At 35.5% G+C, this 20,858-nt stretch overlaps 5 protein-coding genes across 7 annotated transcripts; 3 read left to right on the top strand and 2 right to left on the bottom strand.

The window, feature by feature from the left end:
• Nucleotides 1–515: 515 nt before the first annotated feature.
• On the top strand, nt 516–6,817 carry LOC103845160 (cytochrome P450 81F2). Its single transcript, XM_009121998.3, has 3 exons — nt 516–1,463; nt 1,674–1,961; nt 2,474–6,817. Exons 1-3 carry the CDS (start codon nt 888–890, stop codon nt 3,083–3,085), a joined length of 1,476 nt encoding a protein of 491 aa, XP_009120246.1. The 5' UTR covers nt 516–887; the 3' UTR covers nt 3,086–6,817.
• LOC103845162 lies at nt 6,615–8,204 on the top strand. 3 transcript variants are annotated; one of them, XM_033282592.1, is made up of 8 exons: nt 6,663–6,817; nt 7,000–7,025; nt 7,094–7,149; nt 7,244–7,363; nt 7,432–7,510; nt 7,594–7,680; nt 7,762–7,824; nt 7,971–8,188. In XM_033282592.1, the coding sequence occupies exons 3-8, from the start codon at nt 7,094–7,096 to the stop codon at nt 8,046–8,048; spliced, it is 483 nt and encodes a 160-aa protein (XP_033138483.1). In that variant the 5' UTR covers nt 6,663–6,817; nt 7,000–7,025; the 3' UTR covers nt 8,049–8,188. The 3 variants fall into 3 exon arrangements, with proteins under 3 accessions (XP_009120247.1, XP_033138483.1, XP_018510801.1); XM_009121999.3 differs by lacking the exon at nt 7,000–7,025 and having other exon boundaries at nt 6,615–6,817; XM_018655285.2 differs by lacking the exon at nt 6,663–6,817 and having other exon boundaries at nt 6,894–7,025; nt 7,971–8,204.
• A 5,306-nt stretch (nt 8,205–13,510) lies between these two features.
• LOC117129321 lies at nt 13,511–15,844 on the top strand. Its single transcript, XM_033282902.1, has 2 exons — nt 13,511–13,858; nt 13,931–15,844. The coding sequence occupies exons 1-2, from the start codon at nt 13,511–13,513 to the stop codon at nt 15,842–15,844; spliced, it is 2,262 nt and encodes a 753-aa protein (XP_033138793.1).
• A 229-nt stretch (nt 15,845–16,073) lies between these two features.
• On the bottom strand, nt 16,074–20,823 carry LOC117129322. Its single transcript, XM_033282903.1, has 5 exons — nt 19,060–20,823; nt 18,389–18,983; nt 17,833–18,283; nt 17,658–17,751; nt 16,074–17,246 (listed from the first exon to the last, which is right to left on the bottom strand). The coding sequence occupies exons 1-5, from the start codon at nt 19,936–19,938 to the stop codon at nt 16,542–16,544; spliced, it is 2,724 nt and encodes a 907-aa protein (XP_033138794.1). The 5' UTR covers nt 19,939–20,823; the 3' UTR covers nt 16,074–16,541.
• On the bottom strand, nt 17,766–19,055 carry LOC117129106. Its single transcript, XM_033282481.1, has one exon. The coding sequence runs from the start codon at nt 18,942–18,944 to the stop codon at nt 18,303–18,305; it is 642 nt and encodes a 213-aa protein (XP_033138372.1). The 5' UTR covers nt 18,945–19,055; the 3' UTR covers nt 17,766–18,302.
• Nucleotides 20,824–20,858: the final 35 nt, after the last annotated feature.

Here is a 20,858-nt window from a genome sequence, read left to right on the forward strand (position 1 = left end):
TCAAGTTCACCGCATCTTTGCATCGAAATATCAAAGCTAACATCTCTATGTTGGAAATTTCGAGGAGGGTTCACCTGTCCACCACTCTTTTTCTGTGACTTATTCTTAGATCCACCATTTTTTGAGTGACTTATTCTTAGAATCATTTTTTTTGGTACAACCAATAGAATTGTGTTATTTTATATACAATATTTTTTAAAAAAAAAAAAAAATATTATTAAGTTATATTATGTTTTTAAAATAAAATTGTAAAAAAAAAAGTGAAAAATAATAGTAGTTACAAAAAAATATATAACGTTATCAGCAAAACACTAAATCATAAACCCTAAATCCTAATCTCTAAACCATAAATCCTAAACTCTAAACTTTTAGATAAATCTTAAATTCTAAATCAAAAACATTAAACATTAAAACACTCAAAAATTTATGATTTAGTGTTTTGCTAACGAAGTTAAAATTTTATTTTTTAATTTTTTTTGTAACTACTACTATAATATTTTGTTTCATTTTTAAAAAAATATTGAATATAAAATAACAAAATCATATTGGTTAGTAAATCTAAAGATAGGTGAATCCAAAAATAACTATTTTTCTCGTGAATCGTCATATTAAAAACCACAGATTACAAAAAGAACCTGTCAAAGTCAAAGAAAAGTCGTATAAAACAGGGTACCACTACAATAAAATAAGACAAAAAAACAAAGAAAAGAAATAATGAGTCAACGTTCAAACATGCACTCTTTATTTATATCTATTTCGTCGTAAAACCAACCCATATATATACAGACATAGATTATCAACCTTTATCACTTACCTTTGTTAGCTTCGACTCCAAAAAAATTAAAAACAACATTTTGTTAGCTAAACCAAAAAATAGAAATAATCACATGGATTACATTTTGCTCTTATTGCCACTCGTATTGTTTCTACTAGCTTACAAATTCTTATTCTCATCTAAGAGTTTCAATCTTCCACCAGGACCAACTCCCTTTCCCATCGTCGGCAACCTCCACCTCGTGAAACCACCGGTGCACCGTCTCTTCCGTCGTTTCGCGGAGAAGTACGGTGACATCTTCTCCCTCCGTTATGGCTCTCGCCAAGTCGTCGTGATCTCTTCCTTGCCCCTCGTCAGAGAATGCTTTACTGGTCAGAACGACGTTATTTTAACGAACCGACCGCATTTTCTGACCGCAAAGTACGTTGCTTACGACTACACCACGGTTGGAACCGCCGCATATGGCGACCACTGGCGTAATCTCCGCCGTATTTGCTCTCTTGAGATCCTTTCCTCTAACCGTCTCACTGGATTCCTCTCCGTTCGTAAAGACGAGATCCGACGATTGCTCACGAAACTCTCACGTGACTATAATGGCCAAGTCGTTGAGCTTGAGCCTCTTCTTGCAGATTTGACGTTCAATAATATTGTCCGTATGGTCACTGGGAGACGTTACTACGGAGACCAGGTTCGTTTCATTTAAATAATTACATAATAATGATTGATACGTTGAAATCACTAATCTTTTACTATTCTAATGTTCTTGTACAAGATAATCAGATATTAAATATTAATACCTAACATGGACATGTTCTGTATTGTGTTTACTACTTCTCATGCATGAAAAGTCATTCGATGTGGAATATTTTGGCTAATTAAAATGAATTATTTCTTAAAGGTTCACAACAAGGAAGAAGCGAACCTATTCAAGAAGCTAGTGACGCAGATCAACGACAATAGTGGTGCGAGCCATCCAGGAGATTATTTACCAATTCTCAAAGTTTTCGGACACGGCTACGAGAAGAAAGTGAAAGCACTCGGCGAAGCCATGGACACTTTCTTGCAGCGACTGCTCGACGATTGCCGTAGAGATGGAGAGAGCAACACAATGCTTAGTCATCTGTTGTCTTTACAAGTAGACCAACCCAAGTATTACAGTGACGTCATCATCAAAGGCCTCATGCTCGTAAGTTCTCTCATCCGTATGTATAAACCTACAAAATCATATAAATTATCACTCTTTGTGTTTCTTAGTTTGCAGAATGCGTTTACAAGTTCGAATAAATATTTTTCGCATCTAACATTAATATATATTTCATCCCAAAGATAAATTTTCCGAAAAAATTGTTTGGAAAATAATATTTTTGCCTTTTCTGATGAATCTTTTATTAGCTAATAATAATAAACTATAAACTTCTAAGTTAATTGTACTATTTGAAGTTTTACTAGTTTAGAATTATTGGAAACAAAGAAGTATATAAAATAATATATTTATAATCAAAATTTAATTATTTGTTATTAATATGTGTGAAAACTCTCAGAATATTTTTTTTTTTGAAACATAGAATGAGTATGTTTCAATTACAATTTGATTATTAATGCTACATAAAAAATTGAAAAAACATAGATGGTTTATGTTTTACTATCTGATTTATGTTTACATAATATGTATAGACTAACGTTTTAAATGTTATGTAGAGTATGATGCTTGCGGGGACGGATACTGCAGCCGTGACACTAGAATGGGCGATGGCGAGTTTGTTGAAAAGTCCTGAAGTGTTGAAGAAGGCGAAAGCCGAGATAGATGATAAGATTGGACATGAACGTTTGGTCGACGAACCGGACATTTTGAATCTCCCTTATCTCCAAAACATAGTTTCCGAGACCTTCCGACTGTGTCCAGCCGCACCACTCCTTGTACCACGTTCTCCTTCTGAAGACCTCAAGATTGGCGGATACGACATACCGCGTGGCACCATCGTACTAGTGAATTCTTGGGCCATCCATAGAGATCCAAGGCTTTGGGATGAGCCTGAGAGGTTCATGCCAGAGCGTTTTGAGGACAAAGAAGCTGCCAATAATAATAAGCTTATGATGTTTGGGAACGGACGAAGGACGTGTCCTGGTGCGGCTTTGGGTCAAAGGATGGTATCGTTGGCTTTAGGATCGTTGATTCAATGCTTTGACTGGGAAAAAGTCAACGGTGAGGAAATTGATATGACCGAAAATTCTGGAATGGCTATGCGCAAGCTCGTGCCGTTACGAGCCGTTTGCCATCAGCGTCCCATTATGACTAATCTTTTGGCTTAAAATTACTCGGTTCACTCTTTCATGATTACTGGTTCGTGTTTTTCGGATTTCTTTTATAATTTGTTTGATTTTTTGGGTGTGACTATTATAAAGATAATGTAAGATTCGATGAAGAATGTTGCAATGTTGTGAATAAGATTCGATAACGAAAGAAGCAAAGAGATTGCTGATTCGATGAAGAATGTTGCAATATCTAAAAAAGCATGAAAGAAAAACATGTAAGAAAGTCTCCTCTATAAAATCTGTCGGTAGATGCATCAAAAAAAATTCTAATATAAGGTAGTGTAATATAAACATATTTTAAAAAAACAAATCATATCAGAAAAATGTATTAATCTATTATCATAAATGCTAAAATATATAATATTATAATATTTTGTTCCAAGATTAAATATTGTAAGTTTCATTTCTAATTTGAAAATTTATATGATTTTAAAATTTTATTGCTACTTTTAATTAAACTATCTACTAAGACTATGTATAATGGTTTACAAATTCAACATCCAATTTTCAACATTTTAACATTCCATATCTTGTTCAAAAAAAACATTTCATATCATGTTGTCTTTCTTCCACATAATTTTCAACACATAATTTACTTTTATATATCTTAGACTATCTTCAATGGTAGATAAATTCAACATCCTACTTTTTTTGAAAATATTCTACATCATCTTCTATTTCTAATATTCATTTCAGTTTTAACATCTACAATAAGTTTGTTTAATATTCAAACCCTACCCCATTATTTTAAATTCATATTTTTTGTTATCTATTATCACTTAATAACTAGTCAATTTTTTGAGTGTTAAAATGATTAGTATATTTTATCATTAAAAAGTCAATTAGTTAAATTTTGATGGTAAAAAGGATTATTTTTGTGATCTATTTAACCAAAAAATAGTTTAATCACAAAATATTGATTGAAGGCTAATACAAAAATTATAGTAAAATTGAAGTTTTTTTATGTATCCTAATAAGGTGAGAATAGTCTATATTTATAGATCATAACAAATCATGAAATTTAATATAATATTTTTAAAAAAATCTGTTTACTACAAAATAAATGAGTTTCAACAATTTGAGGAGAAAAAAATCTCAAAATTTTTTTTGACAACCAATGAAAATATAACACCTTTCAAATTGACAAATGTGTTTCATTCTTTCAATTGTCTAGCATGTGTATTTCACTTTTTCAATTTCTTTCCATTGACATTTCACTGCCTGTCATTATGTCCATACTTTTGTTGCATTCAACTAGTTAAATAAATTAAATGTAATTCACATACACATTTTTATAATTCAATAGTCCCATTGTATGAATTAAACAGTTGAATTTTGGATCTAATTACCTCATTGCTGGTAGTCTTACAATGATTTTGTTTAATAAAATTCAACATTCTATCTCATTATTTTTATTTTCTATTTTACTTTTATATATTTGTGTATCTACATATTAACAACAATAATAAATTAAACTAAGATAAATAACGTTTTTTTAAAAAAATCTTATTTTATATTTTTGTGTAGTAAAAAATCAAATTAGTTTATTAAAAACTAGTAGAATTATATATTAAAATGTGTTTTTATTATGTATCCAAATAAAAGGAAACAAATTTTTCTTTGTAAAGTATGGAAAATGATAAATTTTGATATAAAAAAAAAATTGGCCTACTTATAAAAAAACTAATCACAAACAATCAAAGATTAAAAAGTATCAATATATATCATATCTCTTTCTCATTGAAACATTCAAATGGTACTTGTTCATTTTTTTGTTTTTGTTTTTAAACAAGTAGAAAACATTTAACTCATTTGAATCTACGTACTATTTTTGCTTTTGTCGACAAGTTCATTACAGAAATTCAACAGTTGAATTAAATAATTTAACAGATCTATTGCACGTGGTCTAAATTGTTACTTTCCACTTTTCATATTTTCTCAGTTTCTTCTATTGTCTCAGTTGGTTACTTTCCACTTTTCATATTGTCTCAGTTTCTTCTATTTCTATTAACACTTGTACATGAATATTTTTATACCTTGTAAAATTATCAGAATATCAATAAATTATGTTGACCACAAAACAAACAAGGGGGGGGGGGGGGGGGGGGGGGGGGGGGGTGCTTATTGAATTAAAGATTTCATAAAATTTTAGTTTTTCTCCAAATCCTCCCACCTTATTGAATATGGCATTCATAAAAATTCTTATAAATCCATGGTTATTGGATATAGCATTTATATAAATCCCATCAAATCTCCTTTTATTGAAAAGTATGGATTTCATCAAAGATATATATCAAGAATTATTCTGAATTATTAGAAAAAAATGATTTACACTTCAAATTCAATAAAATTAAATAGCATGTAAAGAAATGGAGTTTCAAGAAAAAGCACGTTTATTTTATATCCTCTCTTTATGCTTTCAAATTAAAAATAAAATGATCAAATCAGTTGAAAACCAGAGAAATGGGTTCGTTGATCTGATGTGTTCGTAAAGTGAGAGAGATGAAGGGGTGAGTGCCTTTCGAAACAAGAAAACCTTTCTTCTCAGGAACTTCTCCTTCACATCAGATCAACAACATTGAATGGAAGTTCCTCGACACACCATTTCTCCCTCGAACTTTCCACTTCTTCACATATGGACATTGATACTGTTGTTGAGTTTTGTACCTTTTAATCTTATTTACATTTCTTATTTTTGTATGCGTATAGACTTGTGTGTTTGCAGTGCGTAAACAATTGCAATGACAAATGGAATTACTGAAACTTCTTCTGCCTTACAGCATCAATTGTGAGACATGCATAGTGTTCTTTGTGTTTACTTTAATTTACTTGAAGACCTTTGTTGTCACAGTCACGATGAGTTTTTCTTTGCTCGCTTAATCAAAGTTATGTGGAAATCAGTCACTTTTAGAAGATTACAATATTGTTATGTATCACCAAGCTTGGTACGAAGAAAAGTTTGTGTTGTCTATTGTCATAAATTATTATCTCTTTCTGCGGAAAAATAAAAGTGATATGTGGGGGTTAATCAAATATACAATTTCTAATTAGTGTATTGAGACCCCATCTTTGCATATGTAATCGAGAAAGATATGTGTTGACTGATGGAGGAGAGTGGTTTGTTACATATATGATATACCTAAGGACCAAGGCACAAATTCCCAATCTCAGATATTTTTTTTTATCTTAACTTGGCACTATAATCCAGAGTATAATTTTGATACTTTTAGATGTCGTTTTTATATTTTCTGGGCAAGCAACATATGTGTCAATTTAAAAATTAAAAATCAAATTATTCATTTTTTTTCTTTCCCAAATCTCCAAATTCCATTCTAATCACCTCCTAAAGACTTGCTCAAATCCCAATTTTTTTATAAAACCACTTCGAAGTTGGTATATCTCCAAATTCCCACAATTCCACAAATCATCAAATCCAATAAGCCCCCACAAAAAAAAATCACACATTTGATTTGTCGGAAAGAGATAAAAAGGGCCACCATTAAAGAAGAAAGCCCAAAACAATCCAGAGAACTATAAGGCCCCAAAACCAATTAAACGTAAAACTGCAGATTGTCACTTCCTTCCCCCACGATTTAACTTCAAGCTAGAGGAGGAGAGGAACCCAGAAGAAGAATCACTATCATCAGTTCTTTCCAAGTTTGATTTGTAACGAAAGATTCTGCTTCGAGCAGTGAAAGCAAATCTGAAGAAGCAGCGAACATCCTCCAGGTTTTAATTTCTCCTTCAAAATCTCCTGCATCCAAATTTCCCATTGTTAATTTGAATTCAAGTTTGCGTTTGCTAGCAAATATACAAAGAAATCGACGATAAATTTCTCTTCTTTGTCATGATCTCTCTCTCACTCGTGATATGTTAAATGCGCCCATGTTGTTCGATGAAATGCCTGAAAGAAAGAAAAAAACTATAATATTAGCAGGTAATTGAATGGACTAGGTTACTGATCATCATCCCTTAAGCCTAATACATTTTTGGTCTGCTTCTCAGATGGGAGATACTTCATTCCTCGATAGAATGCTTCTCCACCTTCGCTCCACTTGCAAGTAATGAGATTTTATTTTGACTCATATAAAGTTTACAACTTGGTATACCAATCGAAAGTTTGTTTCTTTTTTTGTTTCTTCTGCTGCATTGAAGGTACTACAGTGGTTACCCTAAGGATCTCGGGCCATCGCGTGTTATCCATTTTACTTCGGAAAGAGAGTTTGTCCAGCTCCTTCACCAGGGCTATCCTGTGGTTGTCGCATTCACCATTAGGTAACTGCACTTCCCAGCTCAAATTATGCTATATTCCTACTCACTTTTTGTCTCATTGTGTATAACAGAAGTAACTACACACAACATCTTGACCGGATGCTTGAGGAAGCTGCTGCTGAGTTCTATCCCAACATCAAGTTCATGCGAGTGAGTTCTCAGACCATAAGAACAAGAATGCAGAAAACTTTGTAATTGAGTACTGTGACTATTGTGTGTTTGGATTGTTTCAGGTTGAATGCCCCAAGTATCCCGGGTTCTGCATAACTCGCCAGAAAAGTGAATATCCCTTCATTGAGATATTCCATAGCCCACAACAAGTATAGTTCTGTCTTTACTTGTATTGAAACATGTCATGCTTCTTTTGTTTATCTGCTAAAGTGAAAACCTTTCTGATGCAGGCGGGTAATGAAGGAAAGGTCCAGGATCCGAATATCACCCGGTACTCTGTGAAAGTCGTACCTGTAAGTTGAAGCATCACACATTGGCGCTTGTATATACCTTTTTGTGTATAGAAACCTGCATTGTTGTTTGAAACAATGCGAAGAAAATGCACGTATGAATCTATCGCAGAGTCTAAACATTGGTCTTGTTTGTTTCTTTTGGGCAGTACAATTATGACATGAGTCCTTATGGGTTCAGAGAGTTCTTCAAGCGCCAGGGGGTTCGTACTTCGGATCCGAAGTGATGCAACTTGAAGGTCGGTGCGTATTCAAAAAGCTTTTGAGTGTATCAATGGCTTCTATGAGCTACCAATGACTGTTTTTAAGAACTATTGTAATACTACTTTTTCCTTCAAAAGAAATAAACAAAATCATTTCTGAAGTATGAGAATTCCAGGTTTTGTGATTTGCAATGAATCAAAGTAAAATTAAATTGGTAAAGAAGGGAACTTTATACACAATACATGGAAGGTGTATTTCTTATGCCTTTAGATATAAAACAACCAACAACGAACGAACCTTCGCACTTCTTCAGAAGGTTTTGTAATTGTTACCTCGTTGGCAGATAGAGTCAACGTTCCAGTCCTTGACCTCAAGGGTCACGACTCACTCATATATTACAGGTTGCCAGTTAAATGCTTTTGTTTTGATTACTACATTGGGACAAAGAAATTGAATTTGATGTCAGAGTAAAAATAAATGATTGTAGTTGGGGAAGGGGAGATGTTTTTAGCTTTGAACTTTGTTAAAATCAGTGATGTAAAATGTAAGTCGTGTCATCCTCTTGTCTTTATATTATCTCTTTGTTTCCATACACATAAATGTCATTCATAGAACCAACCATTTTCCTTTTATTGTTACTAGGTAATTTTCCGTGCTCATGAAAATAAATATGTATAAAGTAAATATATTATAATAAATTATTGATTTTATTTTAAGTTTTTAATTATTTTTAATTTATATTGAAATTAATATGAGTGATTTATTTTGAATAATAATATCATGTTATTTTTTAAAGATCTTAATCATCTTCCATGAAAGATTTCATTTTCTTTCAAACATTGCTATTACAAGATACTAGAAATTAGAAGAGAGAATCGGTTGTTTTCCATTTTTTGAAACTACATAGACGAATTAGTTAGGTAGGGCTTAGCGAAAAATCAATAAATTGTGACTATTTGAAGATTAATGGGCGAATTATTTTTTGAGTTATTCTTGGGTTTACTCCCTGGTTCACCAACAAATAGAATTTTATTATTTCAAATTCGATATCTTTTAAAAAAAGAAACAAAATATTGTCAAGTTATATTATGTTTTTAAAATAAAAAGGTAAAAAAAATAGTAGTTACAAAAGAAAAGAATTTTTTTTAAAATATTGTTAACGTCGTCAGCAAAACACTAAACCCTAAATCCTAATCCCTAAACCCTAAATCCGAAACCTTAAACCTTTGGGTAAACTCTAAACCCTTGGGTAAACCCTAAACCCTTGGATAAATCATAAACTCTAAATCAAAAACACTAAACACTAAAATCCTAAACCGTTGAGTGTTTTAGTATTTAGTGTTTTTGATTTAGAGTTTATGACTTATCCAAGGGTTTAGGATTTCGGATTTAGGGTTTAGGGATTAGGATTTAGGGTTTAGTCTTTTCCTGACGACGTTAAAAATATTTTTTGTAATTATTATTATTATTATTTTTTTTTTATCTTTTTATTTTAAAAATATAATATAACTTAACAATATTTTGTTTTAGTTAATAAAAGATATCAATTTTGAAATAACATAATTCTATTGGTGAACCCAAGAATAAGTCTTATTTTTCGATTCATATAGATTTACATTTACGAAAACTTTAAGGCATCAGGTTGGCATAATTGTTTAGCCACTTCTATTGTTCTCGGCCAACCCGAGTCCGATTACGCGTAATGCAATTTTGTATTTTTTCAGTTCCATTAATGAAGGGTACATTAGTCGTCATTCACATGCCGTCTTCATCTTTAGGGTTTTCAAGTCGTTTTGTTGTGTGTTTTCTTGCCGTTTTTACTCCAAATCTTGATTTTATTCTTCATATGAGGATGAGAGCTATCAAAATTAAGTTTTATTGTTTTAGAAAACTTTCAGATATAGTTTTTTTTATAGATTTATTCAAGTCGTTTTTCACAGTTAACTCCGCGTTCCACATTTCCCCTGTTGACACAGAAATAACTCGGAGCTCCGCCTAGGCCAACCGATCATCACTTTCTCGGCACAGTGACCCTCTGTGCAGCGTTGACTCGGCCGCGTTTTTTATCATTTGTTTCCATAACAAAACTGTGGGCATAAAAATGAACGGGAGTAAGAACAAAATAGCAAAAGAAAGTGAAAGAACAAAGGCAAAGGAAAGTGATAAAAACAATATATAAATCTACTACAAACTTTTCTTTCGAAGGGTTGTGTCTTTTGGTATTTCCAGAAAAAAAAAAGAAGGTCCTGACTTTTGAATTAGCGATGATTGAAAGTTGAAATGTTTAGACACCGTTTAGATTAACGTCATACGTTTAAATGAAACTAAAAATTGACCATTAGATTGCATAAGGGAGCAATCTCTACTTTTAGATTTGACTTTTATTTTCCTATAAAAAAAAGCTGACATCATAGAAAACAAAAATTAGGTTTGCTATTATATATAGATTACTACTTATTTGTTATAAAAGGCAAAATCAACAATTATACTTTAATACTCCTCCGTTTTTTTAATATAAGTCGTTTTAAAAAAAATTTATGTTCCAAATTATATGACGTTTTCGGTTTTCTATGTAAAATTTATTAACACTTAATGTTATATGACCAATGCTAATATGCATTCTATTTTATTATTGGTTGATTTGTGGTTAGGTAAATAATTAATGATGTTTTTGTTTACAAAATATAATATTAATTTTTTAATCTATGTGCGTAATTTAAAACGATTTATATTAATAAACGGAGGGAGTACTAATACTATTTTACATTAATATTTTAATCTTTAACCAGCAGAGAGTAATTTAAAAAGAAATTGCAGGAGAAAAAAGATTTGCATGGTCCAGAAAAGTGCATGCATGTTTCTTTGCGGGCCATTCCCTTAGCAGTCTAGTACTCCATAAATCAACTCAGGCATGGTGGGATCGGTGTATAACATTAATTGATACTAAGAAAAATGGCAAACATTGGATCTGCCAAGTAACCATTGCTGCTACCCCATACCACAATCCACAAACGAATGCTCCTTTGACGTGACTGTTTTTTTTTCCTTCATTTCATTGTTTAGGGATTTTTGGACAACAAAGAGAAAAATGGTTATAATCAATCGTTTAAAACCTTGGTGATCTATTAAAATAAATCAATAATATATGATTATCAACTAATGCATCTTTTAACTTGTCCATAAATATCCCTTGCGATAGTTAACTAAAAGCCTTAAACAATTCTTTCTTTTTCTTTGGGTTCAATGTGACGAAGACTTGAATTTCGGATTCAATAAGAGAATATGAGACTTTGAGTCAAAGTCAGTCGTGTATTGTAGTCATCTGCACACAACTTCTACGTTCTTTCTATGTAAATTTAATTAATCATTGTAAAAACTCCCTCTCTTTTATAATGATGGATTTTTTTACCTCTTTTGCTGTTTTTATAAAGATAAGTTCTTAGGTTTCTGATGCATATCTTGTTAATTAATAGTAACAAATTACAGACATCAAGATATATTTGTTAACAATAACTGTATATTTTTGGGTTATTATTAGTTTAGAATCATAGGAAATTGTTTAACATAAAAGTTATATGTTTATGATTAAACATTAACTATTTTCTTTATATGTGTAAAAACTATTAAAATATCTGTGAAAAAGAGAGAATACATAGTATAATTTAATTTTCTATGATTATGAACTTCCAAATTCATAAATATGATTCATTTCATTCTTGGTAGGTTATAAGGTTATGTGATTGTCAATGTCTCATGCTAAATAATGGTTCACACAAATATCTTCAATTATAGTTAGAATACTCTTGTTCATATATATATACACACACACACATACATTGAGCATTATATTTTCTGAATTACTACTAGTTTAGTGTCATAGGAAATTTCTTAGTTACAAAATTTTATATTTATGGTTTTCTTTAACATGTCTGAAATTTTTTTAAAGTTTATCTTTGTGAAAAGAGAGAATATATATGATAATTTAATTTTGGGCTTTTTGTAAAATTGACCTACAACTTAAAGTCAAACACAAAACTAACCTCCTTTTTTTTTGAAAATTGGTTTTGCCCTATTCACCCCACAAGTTCATATAATTTACGAAAATGCCATCAATTTTTTTTTTCTTTTCGAAAATGACATTTTTACTCTCTCACCCTCATCATCTTCAAGTAATTACAAGATTGCCATTGTCATCAATACCACAACCACCATGAACAACCAATTTGAAGCTCTTAATGCTCCCAAAATCGATTTACCCTTCTTCTTTTTCCATTCTTGTGAACTAAACACAACATATCTCTCACTTTCTCACCACAATGAGCTAAAAAAACCCAAGATTTTGATTCTAAAATTTTTATGGTTCATAAAGTCATAGAAGCTAACGATTATGGGTGGGTGACTTTCGTTTGTGATTCTGTGTGCTTGGAGAAGCCTTATGTATGCTAAGGAACTTATCTCACCAATTTAAGGTATGAAATCGAGTTTTTTTCCAGATCTGTTCGTCAGACGACTTACTTGGGAAGTCGTCTCGCTGTAGACGACTTACCTTTCAGTCGTCTGGCTGTAGACGACTTACCTGGAAGTCGTCTGGTCAACGCAGAGGTTATTTTTGCAATTGACTTTGAAATCTGTAACCTGAGACGACTGAAAGTTAAGTCGTCTACTATTGTTTGGTTTCAAAAAAAATTCCAAAGAACCTAGACGACTTACATTTCAGTCGTCATAGGTTAGTTTTGCATTTGACTGGATAATTTCAGAAGTTTGACTTCCCCAGACGACTTACATTTCAGTCGTCTGGCGAAAATTAAAATAATAATATTTTTTTAAAGTAAACGACTTACAATTAAGTAGTCATAGGTTAGTTTTGCAATTGAAAAAAAAAACTTCAAGATTTAATTATACACAGACGACTTATAATTCAGTCGTCCACCAGACGACTTAATTGTAAGTCGTCCAGGACTTTTTTCCGAGATTCTGGTCAAACCTCGTAAATCCTGGACGACTTACATTTCAGTCGTCTCGTGGACGACTGAATTATAAGTCGTCTGTATATAATTAAATCTTGAAGTTTTTTTTTTCAATTGCAAAACTAACCTATGACGACTTAACTGTAAGTCGTCTACTTTTAAAAAAATATTATTATTTTAATTTTCACTAGACGACTGAAATGTAAGTCGTCCAAAAAGTCAAACTTCTGAAATAATCCAGTCAAATGCAAAACTAACCTCTGACGACTGAAATGTAAGTCGTCTAGCTTTTTTGGAGTTTTTTTTTTAACCAAACAATAGTAGACGACTTAACTTTCAGTCGTCCGAAATAACAGATTTCAAAGTCAATTGCAAAAATAACCTCTGCGTTGACCAGACGACATATAGTTTAGTCGTCTAGACAACTTAGATTGAAGTCGTCCGCGTCAGTCTTTAATAAACTTTCGTTTTCTTTGTTCTAAGTTTGCTAATGTGTTATATTTTGACTTTTTCAGATGATGCGTCAGTTACATGCAGTGTATGGAGAATGGTTGTTGAAAGATGGATGTTGGAATTTTGTGGTTGATCATTTCAAAGGAGCGAGAATGTTATTTTTGAATGAAAGTTCGACACATGCTGATCTTGTTGCAATGGCTCAAGAAGATTATAACCTGGACATGAACACAGAGTCTGTGGAGCTAACCTACTCATTACAACAGATGGCTCCAGACCTTCCTCCTATTCATGTTACAAGTGATAGACAAGTTCGGAACTTGCTCGAGATAACTAAAACGCATGAAGTACGTCTTTGTGTATCAAGCTTTAGCAAGATGAGAATGGTTTCAGAGGAAAGGGATGAAGATCATGTGGGGGATGAAGCTGAGGAGGGGGATGAAGCTGATGTGAGCGATGAAGATGAAGAGGGGGATGAAGCTCAGGAGGGGGATGAAGCTGAGGAGGGGCATGAAGCTGAAGAGGGGGATGAAGCTGAGGATCATGATGGGGAGGAGGATGCTGACATCCCTGTTGTTGCTGATGCTGAGGATTATAGTGAGTATGGAAAGGTTAAAGATGAGGATGAGGAAGAAGATGATGAAATCTGTTTTGATGATTACAAAGGGGCATATGGTTGTGAAGGAGAAGGATCATCTGCAGACAGAATCTATGTCAACCAGAGTTTTGCTAGTAAGGATGCACTGCTTTCAGAGTTGCGGTTGACAGCGGTGAGGCGTAGGTTCTCCTTCAGAATATTCAAGTCAACGAAAACTCTGTTTGTGGCAACATGTCGTGTTAGTGGTTGTCAATGGAAGGTCCGAGCAAGTGTGAAACATGGGACTAAAACGTTTTGGGTAACCAAGTATTTGGCAACTCATACATGTTCCATCCCAGACAGAATCGCTCAGCGGAAACGTTGTACTCCGAAGTACATTGGTCGACTTTTCATAGATCGAGTTGGAATCATTGATGGGTTGAATCCGCAGCATATCAAAGATGCAATGAAGAACATGTTTGGCATGACACTTGATTACACCACTTCATACAGAGCATTGTTATATGCGCAAGAAATGGTGAGAGGATCAGCGGAAGACGGGTATGAGCGACTGCCTTCATATTTGGAGCAAATCAAGGCAGCAAATCCGGGTTCTATCACAGCTATAGAACTTGATTCTCTGAATAGATTTAAGTATCTATTTCTTGCTTTTGGAGCTTCAATCAGAGGATTTAAGTATCAGAGAAGGGTCATTGTGGTAGATGGGACTCACCTAAGTGGGAAGTATGGGGGTACTATGTTGGTTGCAGCCGCACAAGACGGTAATTTTCAGATATATCCATTGGCTTTTGGGATCGTAGATGGTGAGAATGATGAATCTTGGGAATGGTTTTTCACAAAATTGGCGAGCTGTGTATCTGATGAGTATCCTCTGGTGATAGTCTCCGACAGGCACGCCTCCATTATAAATGCGTGTGAAAAGGTGTTTCCTTGGGCAACCCGAGGAATATGTTATTATCACCTTCAAGAGAATATTGTCAAAAAGTATAAAGGGAAGCATCTCTTGTACTTGGTGAAAGGTGCTGCTTATGCTCATACACTTTACGATTTTGATCGGTACATGGATGAGATACGGAGTGCAAATCCGGATCTTGCTGAGTATCTGGAGGAAGCCGATGTGACCCTATGGTCTAGGGTTCATTGTCAGGGAGACAGGTACAACTTAAAAACGAGCAATATCGCTGAATCAATTAACTCCGCACTGAAGCGAGCAAGAGGATTTCCTATTCAGTTCCTGCTGGAGTTCATAAGGGAGAAGCTAGGAAGGTGGTACTGGAAAAGGAGAGGAGATGCTTTGAGTCTTACAACTCAACATAGTCGGGGTGTTGAACACTTGCTTGCTGTCCGAGAGGAGAACGCGTATACTCTGAGAGTCCAACAAATTGATGGATGGAAGTTCTTTGTGAAAGGTGGCAATAGGGACTGTAATGTTGATCTGGAACTTCAAAAGTGTGATTGTGGTGTCTATCAAGTCGAGAAAATACCTTGCTCTCATGCTATAGCAGCTGGAACAGCAGCTGGTGTGCATATCTCCACACTTGTGTGGCCGGTCTACTCAAAGGATACTTTGTTTGCAGGATACTCAGAGAATATATATCCTTGTGTTGGACAACTTGTTGAGGCACGCACATGCTTTCCTCCGGAAGTAAAGCGTGGTCCGGGGAGACAGAAGAAATCAAGATGGCAATCTTGGTTGGAGCTATCCAGGATGAGAGGACGCAAACCCCGGAAGCAACACAGGGTTTATAGGTGCTCAGTCTGCAAAGAAACTGGCCATAAGCGTCCACAATGTAAGAACTGACGTGGAAGACCTTTAAGTAAGTCGTCCAGAAGACCTTTAAGTAAGTCGTCCAACGTCTTAACTAGAATTTTCTTCTGGTAAGTCGTCCAGAAGACCTTCTGGTTAGTCGTCCAACGTCTTAATTAGAATTTTCTTCTGGTAAGTCGTCCAGAAGACCTTCTGGTTAGTCGTCCAATGATTTTCTATGTTTTATGAACTTCTCTGTAGTCGTCCAGAAGACCTTTAAGTAAGTCGTCCAATGATTTTCTATGTTTTATGAACTTCTCTGTAGTCGTCCAGAAGACCTTTAAGTAAGTCGTCCAATGATTTTCTATGTTTTATGAACTTCTCTGTAGTCGTCCAGAAGACCTTTAAGTAAGTCGTCCAATGATTTTCTATGTTTTATGAACTTCTCTGTAGACTCTATGTTATGAATTTATATGTTTTATGAACTTTTCTTTGTAGACCTTCTATGTTAAGCATTACATATTCCGAAACTAATTCCAACAGTGCAATTTAAAAAATACAAGTTAAACATTACATATTCCGAAAGGTTACTGCACTACCAAACTAATTTCCTACGGAATTCTAGTTTGGTGTGAGGATAGGTTACAAAAAACATCATCCTATCCTGACCCTGTTAACATCCCCTAATCTACCTAACAACAGTACACAAAAGCATCAAGTTCAAATACAATCGCAATAACACATCCAATATCTAATCATACGTTGCCAGGTTCTCATCATTGTCTTGGTTTTCCCATTCATGGCACTTAGGAAGCTCTCGAAATATATCCAGCGCCATCTTCTCCCTGATGGTCTTCCCGTGTTTTTTGTCAAACGCGGTGGGAAATTCTATCCCAAGAGCATGACATTCGATGTACTTCAGAGTGAAGGGGCCACAATCACCAGCTCGGCACTGAGGTACTCCAACGGTTTGTCTCGCATATGTGTATGGCTCCAATGTGTATTGAACCTTTTGTTCGTCAGAGAGCGCGCACTCAACAAGCAGATAAGGGACCATTGTGACAAAAGGCTCCATTACCTCATCGAGTTCTGCAGGGCTAATATGAGAGACAATGCTGTCCCAGACGACGATGTGCCTCTTAGGGATCGATATCCATATAGCAATCCAATGCTGGTTCTTGAAGTTCACAGGTGCATAGATATCATCCACATCCACCCCCCAAACCTTCTTAGATTGGCAAAAAGAAGGTATCAAGCCTGCATGATAATTCCACGCCCCACCAGGGAGTCTTCTTCCTAAACCGTTGGCATCAGGAGCGTCGCTCTTAAAATCAGGGTAGGAGGCCCTCCACTGCCGAGAAAAGACATGATCAAGAAAGCACATTCTGTCGCTCCTGAAATGTTCTGGATGGTTTTGGTACCGTTGCCTCAGTATATTAATAAAAGCATCCATTTGCTGCATATAAAACAATACAAGTCAAAAAAACTTACAGACGACTTACAGACGACCTACAGACGACTTAGAGACGACTTACAGACGACTTACGTAAGATAACTACCAGACGACTCACAGACGACTTAGAGATGACTTAGAGACGACTTAGAGACGACTTAGAGACGACTTACAGACGACTTACGTAAGATAACTACCAGACGACTCACAGACGACTTAGAGACGACTTAGAGACGACTTAGAGACGACTTACAGACGACTTACGTAAGATAACTATCAGACGACTTATAGACGACTCATAGACGACTGACAGACAACTCACAGACGACTCACAGACGACTTATACAAATCAGAAAAGTACCAGATAACTACCAGACGACTTATATAAGAGTAAGAAAATAGCAGAAGACTTACATGGTCGGTTAGCCATTCTAAGGGGGTTCGGAGGACCTGATAGAATCGACTTCGACATCTACGTGGTTTTTTTTTCAGAGGCAGTTTATAAGAACTGCAAACACAAAATGTAAATAATCAAATGGAAGCTTTTTTTAATCAAATATAAGTAAGCATATTTTTAACAGCAACTTACGGATCTTTTTGCACCCATGCAGTGAGCTCCTTCGACTTCATCTTGTCAATGGGTGCAAAAGGATCATAGCCTCCGCCAACCTGTTTGTTTGGAATGATCTGTTTGGCAGTGCTGTTTCCCTTAAAAGGAGTTTGCTGTGTGGGAGCAAGCTTCCTTTCTCGCACACTTTTTTTACGGAGATTCACCAAAGCAGTCTCCTTCTTTGTCTGCCTTCTAGCTTCTTCAACGAGTAAATCTGAAGCGGTCGAAACTTGTTTGTCCAATATAAGAAGGCTAGGATCTTCACTCGGTAAGTCGTCTGCAGGACTCACAAGACAGAGCTCTCTCGAGGAACTCGGTTCTGTAGTAAGACTCGGTTCTTTGGCTTCCTTCTGTCCTGCTTTCGCCCCATTCACACTTTTACTCTGCAATTTCGAGTTCACAGTGTGTTTAAAAACTATTAACAAAAGCCCTTACTGCAAAGATCAAATTCACACTAGAAACAAAGCACACATGTTCAGAATCAAGGCATACAGTGGTTCATCAAAGCACACTAGAAACAAAGCACACAAGAAACAAATCACATCAGTCCTGACTCTTCCTAACACATTGCCTAGTGACTCTCTTCTCTGCAATTTTGGGAGAGGTTTTGGTACTAACCCCGGGTTCGTCAACAGGTTTTGGTGGATTTGAAGTGGTTGTAAGTTGACGATCATCAGAGAACCCCCTCTGTTGGTGATTCCCACCTTCTTCTCCACAGCTTCAATCCTATCCGCCAGTAACTTGAGCTCCTTAAGACACGTCCCAAAGCCAAGATTAATGGCATCAGATATGTCCTTCAAGGTCTTTTCAATCTGCTGACCTTCACTACCCGCCGCAGGTTTCTCAGCAGAAACAGAAGACCCTTTACGAGCTTTCTTCCGAGGTCTGCTACTTTCTTCCTTCACAACACTCTCTGACTTCACGGGACTCACTTCATTCTTCACTGGAATCACTTCCATCTTCACAACCTTGCGAGTACCGGTGACTGGCCAGCATTCCATGGTCCACTCCCATCCAGGATCATTAAACATGACTTTAATTATGTTATCCGCGGCAGGGTCATCTACGTCTCCGTCCCATTTTGGAAACATTTCATCAAAATCCTTCTGAACGAAGTTCTTCACGATAGTCTGCAATAAATAAAAGATATAAACTTAGTTAAGTCGTCTGAGAAGTATTTTGTTCACAGACGACTTAAAGTTAAGTCGTCTGAGAAGTCTTAGGAGTGAAGTTAAGTACTTGTTTATTGATAGCAGCCTTAAAAAATTTGCGTTGTCTTTTGCCACCCTTGTAAGCCAGCAACAGTGAAGACAGTCTGTTTGGTACGGGAGACCCATAATTAGCACCCAATTCTGGCAGAGCATAGTACGCCCACACTTGGAGCACTTGTATGAACCCATCAACAGTGTAACCAGTTTGCGTTAAGTCTTTTGCCTTCAGAGAATCCATCAGCACCTTAAACGCCACTCTCCCCCATGGATAATTCTCAAATTTTTCTAAATCCATCACTAGCCTTGCAAGACTAGCTGATGTAGCGGATGAGAACTTTTTCCCTTCGATGTACCCTGCGTAGATGGCAAGGTATCCCAGCCGCATGCGATCATCCCGAGACCACTCGTCGCAGTTGTAAAATGCTTCTGTTATCTGATCAATACTTGGCCCAGTATCGATATCAACACCCATCTTCTCCCAGAAAGCAGCCATCTCCGTCGTAACCTCACACCTTGGATTTTCCAGGTCCTTGATGTAATCGCAGTTCAGCCCAGTGAGGTATTCAAACTCTATCAGTGAAAACCTCACAGGTTGTGAAACGACAAGACTCCAGAGCTCAAACTTCTTCTTGATGTCTAGCTGGAAAGAGAGCATAAAATGTACCAGCCTTGAAGTCCAACCAAAGTCAAGCTCCTTGAATTTGATGAACACTCCTAACTTCGACGCCTTCAGATCCTCATATTCGTCAGCTGTGAGACAATCACATAGAGCTTTAAACAACTTCGTGTCATCAGAATGATACGAAATGCTCCTGATTGCATCAGGCTCTTCTCCTAATGTAAACATCCTCGGCGGGAATTCTGGTAAATCCATTTAAAGGCCTGCAAATAATCACAAACAACCATCTCAAACAACCATCTCAAACACATAGGTTGCGCACTATGCTAAATGCTATAGAAGACTTCCAGACGACTTCCAGGAAGTGAGAAGACTACTCAGACGACTTCCTGGAAGTCGTCTGAGTAGTCTTCTCACTTCCTGGAAGTCGTCTGGGTAATCTTTCAGCAAAAGACTACAACAATCTCAAAATCTTTTAAACAAAAGACGAATGACTTACAGTTGGAGAATATATTGTCCGAGAAGATATGGTCGGAGAAGATGTGGCCCCAAGCCGTTACAGATCTGCAAATCGAAGGGAAAAGAAGAATCAATACTAAAATATTTAGGGTTTTTCCGGCGGCTAAACGCCTTAATACATGAGAAATAACATACCGGCGGCGGAGTTTGGCAAACGAGATTTCAGATCTGAAAAAAAGAAGCGGACGGTCAGTTTAAACTACGAAAATACTCTACGGCATGAAGGAGAAACGAGATTCGTCGTAATCGGAGAGATTACCGGCGAAGATAACGGCGGAACACGACCACGGTAGGGTTTTCGTCTTATCGCCTTCGAAATCGCCGTTGGAGAGAAACGGCGCTAGGGTTTCGTAAAATTGTGAAATAGTGAAAAAAATAGCTTTTATATGTCCGGTAAATGATCCGGTTAGGTTAAAACGTACATTGGTAAAATTAAAGGTTCGGTACGATGTGGACGACTGAAATATACGTCGTCCGTGTAAATTATTCAACAGACGACTGAAATATAAGTCGTCCACACCCTAAACATAACCCCTAAACTTATTTATCTAATTAAACACTTCATAAAATCAAATCAAACTTGAAAAGTGTTTACTATACACAGAAATAAACACATATTGGTGAAAACTAATTTTTGAAAAAAACATTTTAGTTTT

This window comes from Brassica rapa, chromosome A10, assembly GCF_000309985.2.
Source record: "Brassica rapa cultivar Chiifu-401-42 chromosome A10, CAAS_Brap_v3.01, whole genome shotgun sequence".
Lineage (NCBI taxonomy): Eukaryota > Viridiplantae > Streptophyta > Magnoliopsida > Brassicales > Brassicaceae > Brassica > Brassica rapa.

What these genes read in the sequence shown, in the direction of transcription:
- LOC103845160 (XM_009121998.3), top strand. Translation starts at nt 888, where the DNA reads ATGGATTACATTTTGCTCTTATTGCCACTCGTATTGTTTCTACTAGCT. An exon ending in GACGTTACTACGGAGACCAG is followed by an intron (nt 1,464 to 1,673) that starts GTTCGTTTCATT and finishes TATTTCTTAAAG; the next exon opens with GTTCACAACAAGGAAGAAGC. An exon ending in TCATCAAAGGCCTCATGCTC is followed by an intron (nt 1,962 to 2,473) that starts GTAAGTTCTCTC and finishes AATGTTATGTAG; the next exon opens with AGTATGATGCTTGCGGGGAC.
- LOC117129106 (XM_033282481.1), bottom strand. Translation starts at nt 18,944, where the DNA reads ATGTTTCCAAAATGGGACGGAGACGTAGATGACCCTGCCGCGGATAAC.
- LOC103845162 (XM_009121999.3), top strand. Translation starts at nt 7,094, where the DNA reads ATGGGAGATACTTCATTCCTCGATAGAATGCTTCTCCACCTTCGCTCC. An exon ending in CACCTTCGCTCCACTTGCAA is followed by an intron (nt 7,150 to 7,243) that starts GTAATGAGATTT and finishes GCTGCATTGAAG; the next exon opens with GTACTACAGTGGTTACCCTA. An exon ending in CCAACATCAAGTTCATGCGA is followed by an intron (nt 7,511 to 7,593) that starts GTGAGTTCTCAG and finishes GGATTGTTTCAG; the next exon opens with GTTGAATGCCCCAAGTATCC.
- LOC117129321 (XM_033282902.1), top strand. Translation starts at nt 13,511, where the DNA reads ATGCGTCAGTTACATGCAGTGTATGGAGAATGGTTGTTGAAAGATGGA. An exon ending in AGGAAAGGGATGAAGATCAT is followed by an intron (nt 13,859 to 13,930) that starts GTGGGGGATGAA and finishes GATGAAGCTCAG; the next exon opens with GAGGGGGATGAAGCTGAGGA.
- LOC117129322 (XM_033282903.1), bottom strand. Translation starts at nt 19,938, where the DNA reads ATGGATTTACCAGAATTCCCGCCGAGGATGTTTACATTAGGAGAAGAG. An exon ending in CTCCTAAGACTTCTCAGACG is followed by an intron (nt 18,984 to 19,059) that starts ACTTAACTTTAA and finishes TATTTATTGCAG; the next exon opens with ACTATCGTGAAGAACTTCGT. An exon ending in TAGAATGGCTAACCGACCAT is followed by an intron (nt 17,247 to 17,657) that starts GTAAGTCTTCTG and finishes TTTTATATGCAG; the next exon opens with CAAATGGATGCTTTTATTAA.